The following is a 16,676-nucleotide window of genomic DNA, read 5'->3' as shown; positions in this document are numbered from 1 at the left end:
CAGCATGCTGGGTAAATAACTACACCTTCCCCATCACACACAGCATGCTGGGTAAATAACTACTCCTTCCCCATCACACACAGAATGCTGGGTAAATACCCCTCCCATTCCCCATCACACACAGGATGCTGGGTAATAATTCTGTGTTGTTTGTGTGACTTCTGGACTAAACATTTATTTAAATGGGAATTCAAGGATTAATCTGTGTCCAGGAAACTGACTCTTGCTGGGAAACTACATTCTGTATGGGACAAACAAGGTTTATTGATTGGTTGGTTGGTTGGTTGGTTCATTGATCATGTTTCCCTTGTTGTTCCCAGTGGATGATGGTGAGAGCATCGACCCGTGTATTCTGTCCACTCTGAGGAAGCTGCACGATGGATACGGAGGGGCAAGGTCAGACTGACTCTCTTCCATTTCTAAGGTCACTCATCTTAAGAGAGATCTCTGGATATTTACAGCAGGAAATGCTAGGCTCCACTATTTATGTCACTACATCACCTGGTTGTGACAGTTCCAGTGATGTCCGATTTGGTTCCATTCCATCTTGTGTGTTTTGCAGGGTTCAGATGGCAAACATCTCCAGCTTCCAGACTACCTCGTTCCACACAGAGCTCAGCTTCCTCGACGGAGACACCGATGACGACCTGCTGGACAATGAAGAAGATGAGGAAGACGAAGAAGAAAGTTATGTCCCCTCAGGTACGTCAGCCGTGGTGTGCTGTGTGTGTTTACGTCTGTATAGGTCATTGGTGTGTGTTTGTGTTTGCATGTTTGTGCTTGCGGTATGTAATATCATATTGCTGAGTCTACATTTAACTCCCGCCCCCCTCCAGGCAGCTCCAAGGACATGTTTGACCACTACCTCAGCCAGCTGATGCAGAGCACAGCCACCAAGTGTCATCTCCCTCCCATCCAGAGGGGCAGCACCACGTGTTTAGTGCTGAACACACCACCAGAGACATCCTCTCCTTCATGGCCCAGGTCCAAGGCCTCAACATGCCCAGTAAGTTATCAACACATTTACTGTTTGTTTATTCACCAAGTGTTAGGTTTAGGGTTATGTATGGGACTCTGTAGGTTTCTACTGTATGGGACTCTGTAGGTTTCTACTGTATGGGACTCTGTAGGATTCTACTGTATGTATGGGACTCTGTAGGTTTCTACACTCTGTAGGTTTCTACACTCTGTTGGTTTCTACACTCTGTAGGTTTCTACTGTATGTATGGGACTCTGTAGGTTTCTACACTCTGTAGGTTTCTACTGTATGTATGGGACTCTGTAGGTTTCTACACTCTGTAGGTTTCTACACTCTGTAGGTTTCTACACTCTGTTGGTTTCTACACTCTGTAGGTTTCTACACTCTGTAGGTTTCTACTGTATGTATGGGACTCTGTAGGTTTCTACTGTATGGGACTCTGTAGGTTTCTACTGTATGTATGGGACTCTGTAGGTTTCTACACTCTGTAGGTTTCTACTGTATGGTTGGGACTCTGTAGGTTTCTACTGTATGGGACTCTGTAGGTTTCTACACTGTAGGTTTCTACTGTATGTATGGGACTGTAGGTTTCTACTGTATGTATGGGACTCTGTAGGTTTCTACTGTATGTATGGGACTCTAGGTTTCTACACTCTGTAGGTTTCTACTGTATGGTTGGGACTCTGTAGGTTTCTACTGTATGGGACTCTATAGGTTTCTACACTGTAGGTTTCTACTGTATGTATGGGACTGTAGGTTTCTACTGTATGTATGGGACTCTGTAGGTTTCTACTGTATGTATGGGACTCCGTAGGTTTCTACACTCTGTAGGTTTCTACTGTATGTATGGGTCTCTTTAGGTTTCTACACTCTGTAGGTTTCTACTGTATGTATGGGACTCTGTAGGTTTCTACTGTATGGGACTCTGTAGGTTTCTACTGTATGTATGGGACTCTGTAGGTTTCTACACTCTGTAGGTTTCTACTGTATGGTTGGGACTCTGTAGGTTTCTACTGTATGGGACTCTGTAGGATTCTACTGTATGTATGGGACTGTAGGTTTCTACTGTATGGGACTCTGTAGGATTCTACTGTATGTATGGGACTCTGTAGGTTTCTACACTCTGTAGGTTTCTACACTCTGTTGGTTTCTACACTCTGTAGGTTTCTACTGTATGTATGGGACTCTGTAGGTTTCTACACTCTGTAGGTTTCTACACTCTGTAGGTTTCTACTGTATGTATGGGTCTCTTTAGGTTTCTACACTCTGTAGGTTTCTACTGTATGTATGGGACTCTGTAGGTTTCTACTGTATGGGACTCTGTAGGTTTCTACTGTATGTATGGGACTCTGTAGGTTTCTACACTCTGTAGGTTTCTACTGTATGGTTGGGACTCTGTAGGTTTCTACTGTATGGGACTCTGTAGGTTTCTACACTGTAGGTTTCTACTGTATGTATGGGACTGTAGGTTTCTACTGTATGTATGGGACTCTGTAGGTTTCTACTGTATGGGACTCTGTAGGTTTCTACTGTATGTATGGGACTCTGTAGGTTTCTACACTCTGTAGGTTTCTACTGTATGGTTGGGACTCTGTTGGTTTCTACTGTATGGTTTGGACTCTGTAGGTTTCTACTGTATGGTTGGGACTCTGTAGGTTTCTACTGTATGGTTGGGACTCTGTTGGTTTCACTGTATTGTTGGGACTCTGTAGGTTTCTACTGTATGGTTGGGACTCTGTAGGTTTCTACTGTATGGGACTCTATAGGTTTCTACACTGTAGGTTTCTACTGTATGTATGGGACTGTAGGTTTCTACTGTATGTATGGGACTCTGTAGGTTTCTACTGTATGTATGGGACTCCGTAGGTTTCTACACTCTGTAGGTTTCTACACTCTGTAGGTTTCTACACTCTGTAGGTTTCTACTGTATGTATGGGTCTCTTTAGGTTTCTACACTCTGTAGGTTTCTACTGTATGTATGGGACTCTGTAGGTTTCTACTGTATGGGACTCTGTAGGTTTCTACTGTATGTATGGGACTCTGTAGGTTTCTACACTCTGTAGGTTTCTACTGTATGGTTGGGACTCTGTAGGTTTCTACTGTATGGGACTCTGTAGGTTTCTACACTGTAGGTTTCTACTGTATGTATGGGACTGTAGGTTTCTACTGTATGTATGGGACTCTGTAGGTTTCTACTGTATGGGACTCTGTAGGTTTCTACTGTATGTATGGGACTCTGTAGGTTTCTACACTCTGTAGGTTTCTACACTCTGTAGGTTTCTACTGTATGTATGGGACTCTGGGTTTCTACACTCTGTAGGTTTCTACTGTATGGTTGGGACTCTGTAGGTTTCTACTGTATGGGACTCTGTAGGTTTCTACACTGTAGGTTTCTACTGTATGTATGGGACTGTAGGTTTCTACTGTATGTATGGGACTCTGTAGGTTTCTACTGTATGGGACTCTGTAGGTTTCTACTGTATGTATGGGACTCTGTAGGTTTCTACACTCTGTAGGTTTCTACTGTATGGTTGGGACTCTGTAGGTTTCTACTGTATGGGACTATATAGGTTTCTACACTGTAGGTTTCTACTGTATGTATGGGACTGTAGGTTTCTACTGTATGTATGGGACTCTGTAGGTTTCTACTGTATGTATGGGACTCCGTAGGTTTCTACACTCTGTAGGTTTCTACACTCTGTAGGTTTCTACACTCTGTAGGTTTCTACTGTATGTATGGGTCTCTTTAGGTTTCTACACTCTGTAGGTTTCTACTGTATGTATGGGACTCTGTAGGTTTCTACTGTATGGGACTCTGTAGGTTTCTACTGTATGTATGGGACTCTGTAGGTTTCTACACTCTGTAGGTTTCTACTGTATGGTTGGGACTCTGTAGGTTTCTACTGTATGGGACTCTGTAGGATTCTACTGTATGTATGGGACTGTAGGTTTCTACTGTATGGGACTCTGTAGGATTCTACTGTATGTATGGGACTCTGTAGGTTTCTACACTCTGTAGGTTTCTACACTCTGTTGGTTTCTACACTCTGTAGGTTTCTACTGTATGTATGGGACTCTGTAGGTTTCTACACTCTGTAGGTTTCTACTGTATGTATGGGACTCTGTAGGTTTCTACACTCTGTAGGTTTCTACACTCTGTTGGTTTCTACACTCTGTAGGTTTCTACACTCTGTAGGTTTCTACTGTATGTATGGGACTCTGTAGGTTTTTGGGACTCTGTAGGTTTCTACTGTATGTATGGGACTCTGTAGGTTTCTACACTCTGTAGGTTTCTACTGTATGGTTGGGACTCTGTAGGTTTCTACTGTATGGGACTCTGTAGGTTTCTACACTGTAGGTTTCTACTGTATGTATGGGACTGTAGGTTTCTACTGTATGTATGGGACTCTGTAGGTTTCTACTGTATGGGACTCTGTAGGTTTCTACTGTATGTATGGGACTCTGTAGGTTTCTACACTCTGTAGGTTTCTACTGTATGGTTGGGACTGTAGGTTTCTACTGTATGTATGGGACTCTGTAGGTTTCTACTGTATGTATGGGACTCCGTAGGTTTCTACACTCTGTAGGTTTCTACACTCTGTAGGTTTCTACACTCTGTAGGTTTCTACTGTATGTATGGGTCTCTTTAGGTTTCTACACTCTGTAGGTTTCTACTGTATGTATGGGACTCTGTAGGTTTCTACTGTATGGGACTCTGTAGGTTTCTACTGTATGTATGGGACTCTGTAGGTTTCTACACTCTGTAGGTTTCTACTGTATGGTTGGGACTCTGTAGGTTTCTACTGTATGGGACTCTGTAGGATTCTACTGTATGTATGGGACTGTAGGTTTCTACTGTATGGGACTCTGTAGGTTTCTACTGTATGTATGGGACTCTGTAGGTTTCTACACTCTGTAGGTTTCTACTGTATGTATGGGACTCTGTAGGTTTCTACACTCTGTAGGTTTCTACACTCTGTAGGTTTCTACTGTATGTATGGGTCTCTTTAGGTTTCTACACTCTGTAGGTTTCTACACTTGTATGTATGGGACTCTGTAGGTTTCTACTGTATGGGACTCTGTAGGTTTCTACTGTATGTATGGGACTCTGTAGGTTTCTACACTCTGTAGGTTTCTACTGTTGGGACTCTGTAGGTTTTACTGTATGGGACTCTGTAGGTTTCTACACTGTAGGTTTCTACTGTATGTATGGGACTGTAGGTTTCTACTGTATGTATGGGACTCTGTAGGTTTCTACTGTATGGGACTCTGTAGGTTTCTACTGTATGTATGGGACTCTGTAGGTTTCTACACTCTGTAGGTTTCTACTGTATGGTTGGGACTCTGTTGGTTTCTACTGTATGGTTTGGACTCTGTAGGTTTCTACTGTATGGTTGGGACTCTGTAGGTTTCTACTGTATCTGGGACTCTGTTGGTTTCACTGTATTGTTGGGACTCTGTAGGTTTCTACTGTATGTTGGGACTCTGTAGGTTTCTACTGTATGGGACTCTATAGGTTTCTACACTGTAGGTTTCTACTGTATGTATGGGACTCTGTAGGTTTCTACTGTCTGTGGGATAGGTTTCTACACTCTGTAGGTTTCTACTGTATGGTTGGGACTGTAGGTTTCTACTGTATGTATGGGACTCTGTAGGTTTCTACTGTATGTATGGGACTCCGTAGGTTTCTACACTCTGTAGGTTTCTACACTCTGTAGGTTTCTACACTCTGTAGGTTTCTACTGTATGTATGGGTCTCTTTAGGTTTCTACACTCTGTAGGTTTCTACTGTATGTATGGGACTCTGTAGGTTTCTACTGTATGGGACTCTGTAGGTTTCTACTGTATGTATGGGACTCTGTAGGTTTCTACACTCTGTAGGTTTCTACTGTATGGTTGGGACTCTGTAGGTTTCTACTGTATGGGGGACTCTGTAGGATTCTACTGTATGTATGGGACTGTAGGTTTCTACTGTATGGGACTCTGTAGGATTCTACTGTATGTATGGGACTCTGTAGGTTTCTACACTCTGTAGGTTTCTACACTCTGTTGGTTTCTACACTCTGTAGGTTTCTACTGTATGTATGGGACTCTGTAGGTTTCTACACTCTGTAGGTTTCTACACTCTGTAGGTTTCTACTGTATGTATGGGTCTCTTTAGGTTTCTACACTCTGTAGGTTTCTACTGTATGTATGGGACTCTGTAGGTTTCTACTGTATGGGACTCTGTAGGTTTCTACTGTATGTATGGGACTCTGTAGGTTTCTACACTCTGTAGGTTTCTACTGTATGGTTGGGACTCTGTAGGTTTCTACTGTATGGGACTCTACTGTATGTATGGGACTGTAGGTTTCTACTGTATGTATGGGACTGTAGGTTTCTACTGTATGTATGGGACTCTGTAGGTTTCTACTGTATGGGACTCTGTAGGTTTCTACTGTATGTATGGGACTCTGTAGGTTTCTACACTCTGTAGGTTTCTACTGTATGGTTGGGACTCTGTTGGTTTCTACTGTATGGTTTGGACTCTGTAGGTTTCTACTGTATGGTTGGGACTCTGTAGGTTTCTACTGTATGGTTGGGACTCTGTTGGTTTCACTGTATTGTTGGGACTCTGTAGGTTTCTAGGTTTCTATGTATGGGACTCTAGGTTTCTACACTGTAGGTTTCTACTGTATGTATGGGACTGTAGGTTTCTACTGTATGTATGGGACTCTGTAGGTTTCTACTGTATGGTTGGGATTCTGTTGGTTTCTACTGTATGGTTGGGACTCTGTAGGTTTCTACTGTATGGTTGGGACTCTGTAGGTTTCTACTGTATGGTTGGGACTACTGTAGGTTTCTACTGTATGGGATAGGTACACTGGGACTGTAGGTTTCTACTGTATGTTGGGACTCTGTAGGTTTCTACTGTATGTATGGGACTCTGTAGGTTTCTACTGTATGGTTGGGACTCTGTAGGTTTCTACTGTATGTATGGGACTAGGTTTCTACTGTAGGTTTTCTGTAGGTTTCTACTGTATGGGTATGGGACTGTAGGTTTCTACTGTATGTATGGGACTCTGTAGGTTTCTACTGTATGGTTGGGATTCTGTTGGTTTCTACTGTATGGTTGGGACTCTGTAGGTTTCTACTGTATGGTTGGGACTCTGTAGGTTTCTACTGTATGGGACTCTGTAGGTTTCTACACTGTAGGTTTCTACTGTATGTATGGGACTGTAGGTTTCTACTGTATGTATGGGACTCTGTAGGTTTCTACTGTATGGGACTCTGTAGGTTTCTACTGTATGTATGGGACTCTGTAGGTTTCTACACTCTGTAGGTTTCTACTGTATGGTTGGGACTCTGTAGGTTTCTACTGTATGGGACTCTATAGGTTTCTACACTGTAGGTTTCTACTGTATGTATGGGACTGTAGGTTTCTACTGTATGTATGGGACTCTGTAGGTTTCTACTGTATGTATGGGACTCCGTAGGTTTCTACACTCTGTAGGTTTCTACACTCTGTAGGTTTCTACACTCTGTAGGTTTCTACTGTATGTATGGGTCTCTTTAGGTTTCTACACTCTGTAGGTTTCTACTGTTGTATGGGACTCTGTAGGTTTCTACTGTATGGGACTCTGTAGGTTTCTACTGTATGTATGGGACTCTGTAGGTTTCTACACTCTGTAGGTTTCTACTGTATGGTTGGGACTCTGTAGGTTTCTACTGTATGGGACTCTGTAGGATTCTACTGTATGTATGGGACTGTAGGTTTCTACTGTATGGGACTCTGTAGGATTCTACTGTATGTATGGGACTCTGTAGGTTTCTACACTCTGTAGGTTTCTACACTCTGTTGGTTTCTACACTCTGTAGGTTTCTACTGTATGTATGGGACTCTGTAGGTTTCTACACTCTGTAGGTTTCTACACTCTGTAGGTTTCTACTGTATGTATGGGTCTCTTTAGGTTTCTACACTCTGTAGGTTTCTACTGTATGTATGGGACTCTGTAGGTTTCTACTGTATGGGACTCTGTAGGTTTCTACTGTATGTATGGGACTCTGTAGGTTTCTACACTCTGTAGGTTTCTACTGTATGGTTGGGACTCTGTAGGTTTCTACTGTATGGGACTCTGTAGGTTTCTACACTGTAGGTTTCTACTGTATGTATGGGACTGTAGGTTTCTACTGTATGTATGGGACTCTGTAGGTTTCTACTGTATGGGACTCTGTAGGTTTCTACTGTATGTATGGGACTCTGTAGGTTTCTACACTCTGTAGGTTTCTACTGTATGGTTGGGACTCTGTTGGTTTCTACTGTATGGTTTGGACTCTGTAGGTTTCTACTGTATGGTTGGGACTCTGTAGGTTTCTACTGTATGGTTGGGACTCTGTTGGTTTCACTGTATTGTTGGGACTCTGTAGGTTTCTACTGTATGGTTGGGACTCTGTAGGTTTCTACTGTATGGGACTCTATAGGTTTCTACACTGTAGGTTTCTACTGTATGTATGGGACTGTAGGTTTCTACTGTATGTATGGGACTCCGTAGGTTTCTACACTCTGTAGGTTTCTACACTCTGTAGGTTTCTACACTCTGTAGGTTTCTACTGTATGTATGGGTCTCTTTAGGTTTCTACACTCTGTAGGTTTCTACTGTATGTATGGGACTCTGTAGGTTTCTACTGTATGGGACTCTGTAGGTTTCTACTGTATGTATGGGACTCTGTAGGTTTCTACACTCTGTAGGTTTCTACTGTATGGTTGGGACTCTGTAGGTTTCTACTGTATGGGACTCTGTAGGTTTCTACACTGTAGGTTTCTACTGTATGTATGGGACTGTAGGTTTCTACTGTATGTATGGGACTCTGTAGGTTTCTACTGTATGGGACTCTGTAGGTTTCTACTGTATGTATGGGACTCTGTAGGTTTCTACACTCTGTAGGTTTCTACTGTATGGTTGGGACTCTGTTGGTTTCTACTGTATGGTTTGGACTCTGTTGCTTTCTACTGTATGGTTGGGACTCTTGGTTTCTACTGTATGGTTGGGATTCTGTAGGTTTCTACTGTATGGTTGGGACTCTGTAGGTTTCTACTGTATGGTTGGGACTCTGTAGGTTTCTACTGTATGGTTGGGATTCTGTTGGTTTCTACTGTATGGTTGGGACTCTGTAGGTTTCTACTGTATGGTTGGGACTCTGTAGGTTTCTACTGTATGGTTGGGACTCTGTTGGTTTCACTGTATTGTTGGGACTCTGTAGGTTTCTACTGTATGGTTGGGACTCTGTAGGTTTCTACTGTATGGTTGGGACTCTGTTGGTTTCTACTGTATGGTTGGGACTCTGTTGGTTTCTACTGTATGCTTGGGACTCTTGGTTTCTACTGTATGCTTGGGACTCGATTGGTTTCTACTGTATGGTTGGGATTCTGTTGGTTTCTACTGTATGGTACTCTGTAGATATGTGGTAGTAGATATGTGGGAGTAGAGTAGGGGCCTGAGGACATACACTTAATATGTTGTGAAATCTGTTGTGAAATCTGTTTGTATTGTAATGTTTTAACTACCTTAATTTAGCTGGACCCCAGAAAGAGTAGCTGCTGCCTTGGCAGGAAGTAATGGGGATCCATAATAAACCCCAGAAAGAGTAGCTGCTGCCTTGGCAGGAAGTAATGGGGATCCATAATAATACAAATACTGTATGGTGAGTGTTGTTTCTTCCAGAGGCCTCCATGTATCTTCCCATGACTCCCATCATGAACAAGCACCGTAAATCCCTCAACCTGCTGCACGTGTCCCAGCACACACCGCTCCATCCACACCACCACCACACGCCACATCAACAACAGCCCAAGGTCAGTTCCTCTACGCCAACAACCCACCACACACCACATCAACAACAGCCCAAGGTCAGTTAATCTACGCCAACAACCCACCACACGCCACATCAACAACAGCCCAAGGTCAGTTCCTCTACGCCAACAACCCACCACACACCACATCAACAACAGCCCAAGGTCAGTTCGTCTACGCCAACAACCCACCACACACCACATCAGCAACAGCCCAAGGTCAGTTCGTCTACGCCAACAACCCACCACACACCACATCAGCAACAGCCCAAGGTCAGTTCGTCTACGCCAACAACCCACCACATCAACAACAGCCCAAGGTCAGTTCGTCTACGCCAACAACCCACCACACGCCACATCAACAACAGCCCAAGGTCAGTTCGTCTACGCCAACAACAGACTCCAGTACTGTCTCTCTGGTGCATCTGTGTGTTTGGATCCTCTAATGTGTGTGTGTGTGTGCATGCGCACATGTGTGTATTTGTGTGTGTCTGTGTATCTTTGCTCTCAGGCCTCCAGTATTGCAGACCTCCACCTGCCGCGAGACTCCCAGGGTAACACAGACTTTGGGTCTCTGGTGAGACAGTTGAAGGAGTGTCCCACACTGCAGGACCAGGCAGACATATTATATATCCTCTGTGTGATGAAAGGTACTGGTTTAGATCAGGGGTGGGCAAACTGTAAACGTCCATTATCATTTCTACACACTCTCTATTTAGTTGGAAGTGTTCAATGTGGCCTGGAGTTTTTGACATTTTTTACACAAAATAATATTTTTCCACATGTTTTTGTTTTACTCCAAAACCTCCTGCGGGTCTGATCAAATGGGACATATTTCTCCCACCCCTGGATTAGATGGTGTCTGGTTGAATTGAATCTTTGAATTGAATCTAATTTAATTGAATTCTCTACATGTTTAGGTTTGAATTACACTGAATTGACTCCTCAGATTGAATTGAACTGAATGAAATGTCATTCTCTCTAACCTGAAAGGTGCTGATTGGCTGGTGGACGTGGGGGGTCAGGGCGGGGTCAGTGTGAGGTGTCTCCTGGAGGAGCTGTATGCCCAGGCTGGGGCCAACAAGGAGTGGGGTCTGATCAGATACATCTCTGGCATCCTGAGGAAGAGAGTGGAGGTGCTGGCTGAGGCCTGTACAGATCTCATCTCCCACCACAAGCAGCTGACAGTGGGGTTACCACCGGAGCCCAGGGAGAAAGTCATCTCAGCGCCTCTTCCTCCAGAAGAACTCAACTCTCTGATCTATGAGGCCAGTGGGCAGGACATCAGCATCGCTGTGCTCACTCAGGTACAACACATTATAACTGGGATTATATAAAATGCTTACAGATGCCATTTCCGTCCAAATTCTCTGCCCGACGCGAGTCTAGCTCGACATGTTAAAGCAAACTTTGGTCAGTTTTGTAACAAGTCTCTGCGATGAAGGGAAAGTAACGACTGCTGTATTGTGATAATGCAGGAGATCATGGTGTACCTGGCCATGTACGTCCGCTCCCAGCCGGCTCTGTTTGGGGACATGCTGCGTCTCGAATCGGACTCATCATGCAGGTGATGGCTACAGAGCTGGCCCGCAGTCTACACTGCTCAGGTAGGGTTCAGTCTACACTGCTCGGGTAGGGTTCAGTCTACACTGCTCGGGTAGGGTTCAGTCTACACTGCTCGGGTAGGGTTCAGTCTACACTGCTCGGGTATGGTTCAGTCTACACTGCTCAGGTAGGGTTCAGTCTACACTGCTCGGGTAGGGTTCAGTCTACACTGCTCGGGTAGGGTTCAGTCTACACTGCTCGGGTATGGTTCAGTCTACACTGCTCAGGTAGGGTTCAGTCTACACTGCTCGGGTAGGGTTCAGTCTACACTGCTCAGGAAGGGTTCAGTCTACACTGCTCAGGTAGGGTTCAGTCTACACTGCTCAGGTAGGGTTCAGTCTATACTGCTCGGGTAGGGTTCAGTCTACACTGCTCGGGTAGGGTTCAGTACCATTCTTAGAATGGTAGAATAATCAGCTGTGTTCTAAAGGCCTCGGTAGACTCACCATCTGAACAGGGCTCTGGTAGTTCTTTCAGGTAGACCTGGTTAGTAGTGACACTACTGTATCTGGATGTTGAGCTGAATGGCCTTTAGTGTGGAAGTCTCTCTCTCTGTCCTCTGCAGGGGAGGAGGCCTCTGAGAGCCTGATGAACTTGAGTCCGTCAGACATGAAGAACCTGCTACACCACATCCTCAGTGGGAAGGAGTTTGGGGTGGAGAGGAGCAGTGAGTCTTTTCCAATCCCAAATCGACCCCTAGCCCCGACCCCCGAACCCTACATAGACCCCTAGTCCCGACCACTACATAGACCCCTAGCCCTGACCCCTACATAGACCCCTAGCTCCGACAACTACATAGACCCCTAGCCCCGACCCCTACATAGAACCCTACATAGACCCCTACATAGACCCCTAGCCCCGACCCCTACATAGACCCCTAGCCCCGACCCCTACATAGACCCCTAGCCCCGACCACTACATAGACCCTAGCCCCGACCCCTACATAGACCCCTAGCCCCGACCCCTACATAGACCCCTAGCCCCGACCCCTACATAGATCCCTAACCCCGACCCCTACATAGACCCCTACATAGCCCCCTAGCCCCGAGCCCTACATAGACCCCTAGCCCAGACCACTACATAGACCCCTATCCCCGACCCCTACATAGACCCCTAGCCCCGACCCCTACATAGACCCCTAGCCCGACCCTACATAGGCCCCGAGCCCTACATAGAGCCCTACATAGACCCCTAGCCCGACCCCTACATAGACCCTACATAGACTCCTAACCCCGACCCTACATAGACCCCTACCCCGACCCCTACATAGACTCCTACATAGACCCCTACATAGACCCCTAACCCCGACCCCTAGCCCCGACCCCTACATAGACCCCTACATAGACCCTTAGCGCCGACAACTACATAGACCCCTAGCCCCGACCCCTACATAGACCCCTAGCCCCGACCCCTACATCGACCCCTACATAGACCCCTAGCCCCGACCCCTACATAGACCCCTACATAGCCCCTAGCCCCGACCCCTACATAGACCCCTACATAGCCTCCTAGCCCCGAACCCTACATAGACCCCTACATAGCCACCCAGCCCCGACCCCTACATAGACCCCTACATAGACCCCTACATAGACCCCTACATAGCCCCCTAGCCCCGACCCCTACATAGACCCCTACATAGCCCCCTAGCCCCGAACCCTACATAGACCCCTACATAGACCCCTACATAGCCCCCTATCCCCGACCCCTACATAGCCCCCTAGCCCCGAACCCTACATAGCCCCCTACATAGCCCCCTATCCCCAACCCCTACATAGCCCCTAGCCCCAAACCCTACATAGACCCCTACATAGCCCCTAGCCCCGACCACTACATAGACCCCTACATAGCCCCCTAGCCCCGAACCCTACATAGACCCCTAGCCCCGACCACTACATAGACCCCTAGCCCCGACCCCTACATAGACCCCTAGCCCGACCCCTACATAGACTCCTATCCCCGACCCCTACATAGACCCCTAGCCCCGACCCCTACATAGACCCCTACATAGACCCCTAGCCCCGACCCCTACATAGACCCCTATCCCCGACCCCTACATAGACTCCTACATAGACCCCTACATAGACCCCTAGCCCGACCCTACATAGACCCCTACATAGACCCCTAGCCCCGACAACTACATTGACCCCTAGCCCCGACCCCTACATAGACCCCTACATAGCCCCCTACATAGCCCCCTAGCCCCGAGCCCTACATAGCCCCCTACATAGCCCCCTACATAGCCCCTAGCCCCGACCCCTACATAGACCCCTACATAGACCCCTAGCCCCGACAACTACATAGACCCCTAGCCCCGACCCCTAGATAGACCCCTAGCCCCGACCCCTACATAGACCCCTACATAGACCCCTAGCCCCGACCCCTACATAGACCCCTAGCCCCGACCCCTAGATAGACCCCTAGCCCCGACCCCTACATAGACCCCTACATAGACCCCTACATAGCCCCCTAGCCCCGACCCTACATAGAGCCCTACATAGCCCCCTAGCCCCGAACCCTGCATAGCCCCTACATAGCCCCCTAGCCCCGACCCTACATAGACCCCTACATAGCCCCTAGCCCCGAACCCTACATAGCCCCCTACATAGCCCCTAGCCCCGAACCCTACATAGACCCCTACATAGCCCCCTAGCCTCGACCACTACATAGACCCTACATAGCCCCTAGCCCCGAACCCTACATAGACCCCTACAAAGCCCCTAGCCCCGACCCCTACATAGCCCCCTAGCCCCGACCCCTACATAAACCCCTACATAGCCCCCTAGCCCCGAACCCTACATAGACCCCTACATAGACCCCTACATAGGCCCCTAGCCCCGACCCCTACATAGACCCCTACATAGACCCCTACATAGCCCCCTAGCCCCGACCCTACATAAACCCCTACATAGCCCCCTACATAGCCCCCTAGCCCGACCCCTACATAGACCCCTACATAGCCCCCTAGCCCCGAACCCTACATAGACCCCTACATAGACCCCTACATAGCCCCCTAGCCCTGACCCCTACATAGCCCCCTAGCCCCGAACCCTACATAGCCCCTACATAGCCCCTATCCCGACCCCTACATAGCCCCCTACATAGCCCCCTAGCCCCGAGCCCTACATAGACCCCTAGCCCAGACCACTACATAGACCCCTATCCCCGACCCCTACATAGACCCCTAGCCCCGACCCCTACATAGACCCCTAGCCCGACCCCTACATAGGCCCGAGCCCTACATAGAGCCCTACATAGACCCCTAGCCCGACCCCTACATAGACCCCTACATAGACTCCTAACCCCGACCCCTACATAGACCCCTACCCCGACCCCTACATAGACTCCTACATAGACCCCTACATAGACCCCTAACCCCGACCCCTAGCCCCGACCCCTACATAGACCCCTACATAGACCCTTAGCGCCGACAACTACATAGACCCCTAGCCCCGACCCCTACATAGACCCCTAGCCCCGACCCTACATCGACCCCTACATAGACCCCTAGCCCCGACCCCTACATAGACCCCTACATAGCCCCTAGCCCCGACCCCTACATAGACCCCTACATAGCCTCCTAGCCCCGAACCCTACATAGACCCCTACATAGCCACCCAGCCCCGACCCTACATAGACCCCTACATAGCCCCCTAGCCCCGACCCCTACATAGACCCCTACATAGCCCCCTAGCCCCGAACCCTACATAGACCCCTACATAGACCCCTACATAGCCCCTAGCCCCGAACCCTACATAGCCCCCTACATAGCCCCTATCCCGACCCTACATAGCCCCCTAGCCCCAAACCCTACATAGACCCCTACATAGCCCCCTAGCCCCGACCACTACATAGACCCCTACATAGCCCCCTAGCCCCGAACCCTACATAGACCCCTAGCCCCGACCACTACATAGACCCCTAGCCCCGACCCCTACATAGACCCCTAGCCCGACCCCTACATAGACTCCTATCCCCGACCCTACATAGACCCCTAGCCCCGACCCCTACATAGACCCCTACATAGACCCCTACATAGACCCCTAGCCCCGACCCCTACATAGACCCCTATCCCCGACCCCTACATAGACTCCTACATAGACCCCTACATAGACCCCTAGCCCCGACCCTACATAGACCCCTACATAGACCCCTAGCCCCGACAACTACATTGACCCCTAGCCCCGACCCTACATAGACCCCTACATAGCCCCCTACATAGCCCCCTAGCCCCGAGCCCTACATAGCCCCCTACATAGCCCCCTACATAGCCCCCTAGCCCCGACCCCTACATAGACCCCTACATAGACCCCTAGCCCCGACAACTACATAGACCCCTAGCCCCGACCCTAGATAGACCCCTAGCCCCGACCCCTACATAGACCCCTACATAGACCCCTAGCCCCGACCCCTACATAGACCCCTAGCCCCGACCCCTAGATAGACCCCTAGCCCCGACCCCTACATAGACCCCTACATAGACCCCTACATAGCCCCTAGCCCCGACCCTACATAGAGCCCTACATAGCCCCTAGCCCCGAACCCTACATAGCCCCTACATAGCCCCTAGCCCCGACCCCTACATAGACCCTACATAGCCCCCTAGCCCCGAACCCTACATAGCCCCTACATAGCCCCTAGCCCCGAACCCTACATAGACCCCTACATAGCCCCTAGCCTCGACCACTACATAGACCCTACATAGCCCCCTAGCCCCGAACCCTACATAGACCCCTACAAAGCCCCTAGCCCCGACCCCTACATAGCCCCTAGCCCCGACCCCTACATAAACCCCTACATAGCCCCCTAGCCCCGAACCCTACATAGACCCCTACATAGACCCCTACATAGCCCCCTAGCCCCGACCCCTACATAGACCCCTACATAGCCCCCTAGCCCCGACCCTACATAAACCCCTACATAGCCCCTACATAGCCCCCTAGCCCGACCCTACATAGACCCCTACATAGCCCCCTAGCCCCGAACCCTACATAGACCCCTACATAGACCCCTACATAGCCCCTAGCCCTGACCCCTACATAGCCCCCTAGCCCCGAACCCTACATAGCCCCTACATAGCCCCCTATCCCGACCCCTACATAGCCCCCTACATAGCCCCCTAGCCCCGACCACTACATAGACCCCTACATAGCCCCTTGCCCCGAACCCTACATAGACCCCTACATAGCCCCTAGCCCGACCCTACATAGCCCCCTAGCCCCGACCCCTACATAGACCCTACATATCCCCTACATAGCCTCCTAG

The 16,676-nt window shown here is 48.4% G+C and overlaps 1 protein-coding gene and 2 long non-coding RNA genes across 14 annotated transcripts in view; all 3 read left to right on the top strand.

The window, feature by feature from the left end:
• The window catches only part of LOC115121564 (phosphorylase b kinase regulatory subunit alpha, liver isoform-like), a 44,874-nt gene that overhangs the window by 16,679 nt on the left and 11,519 nt on the right, over positions 1–16,676 (top strand). The window contains 10 exon segments of the mRNA XM_065016361.1: positions 321–396; positions 563–702; positions 837–923; positions 926–1,006; positions 9,682–9,812; positions 10,321–10,459; positions 10,803–11,116; positions 11,288–11,351; positions 11,354–11,416; positions 11,980–12,081. Of these exon segments, the coding sequence (XP_064872433.1) occupies positions 321–396; positions 563–702; positions 837–923; positions 926–1,006; positions 9,682–9,812; positions 10,321–10,459; positions 10,803–11,116; positions 11,288–11,351; positions 11,354–11,416; positions 11,980–12,081 (1,197 nt within the window).
• Positions 1,019–5,412, top strand: LOC135570250 (uncharacterized). 9 transcript variants are annotated; one of them, XR_010463479.1, is made up of 5 exons: positions 1,019–1,319; positions 1,811–3,238; positions 3,300–4,204; positions 4,394–5,007; positions 5,201–5,407. It is a non-coding gene; the product is annotated as an uncharacterized LOC135570250 (long non-coding RNA). The 9 variants fall into 9 exon arrangements; XR_010463480.1 differs by having other exon boundaries at positions 1,019–1,370; XR_010463477.1 differs by having other exon boundaries at positions 1,019–1,370; positions 1,794–3,238.
• Positions 5,454–7,557, top strand: LOC135570251 (uncharacterized). Of its 4 annotated transcripts, XR_010463485.1 has the most exons (4): positions 5,454–5,510; positions 6,329–6,455; positions 7,106–7,472; positions 7,507–7,557. It is a non-coding gene; the product is annotated as an uncharacterized LOC135570251 (long non-coding RNA). The 4 variants fall into 4 exon arrangements; XR_010463487.1 differs by lacking the exons at positions 7,106–7,472; positions 7,507–7,557 and adding an exon at positions 6,759–6,809 and having other exon boundaries at positions 6,329–6,599; XR_010463488.1 differs by lacking the exons at positions 7,106–7,472; positions 7,507–7,557 and adding an exon at positions 6,701–6,803 and having other exon boundaries at positions 6,329–6,571.

The sequence above is a fragment of the Oncorhynchus nerka genome, unplaced genomic scaffold (assembly GCF_034236695.1).
Source record: "Oncorhynchus nerka isolate Pitt River unplaced genomic scaffold, Oner_Uvic_2.0 unplaced_scaffold_1010, whole genome shotgun sequence".
In the NCBI taxonomy this organism is placed as follows: domain Eukaryota; kingdom Metazoa; phylum Chordata; class Actinopteri; order Salmoniformes; family Salmonidae; genus Oncorhynchus; species Oncorhynchus nerka.
The sequence above is the reverse complement of the archived record's forward strand: the minus strand, read 5'-3'. Positions and strand labels throughout refer to the sequence as shown.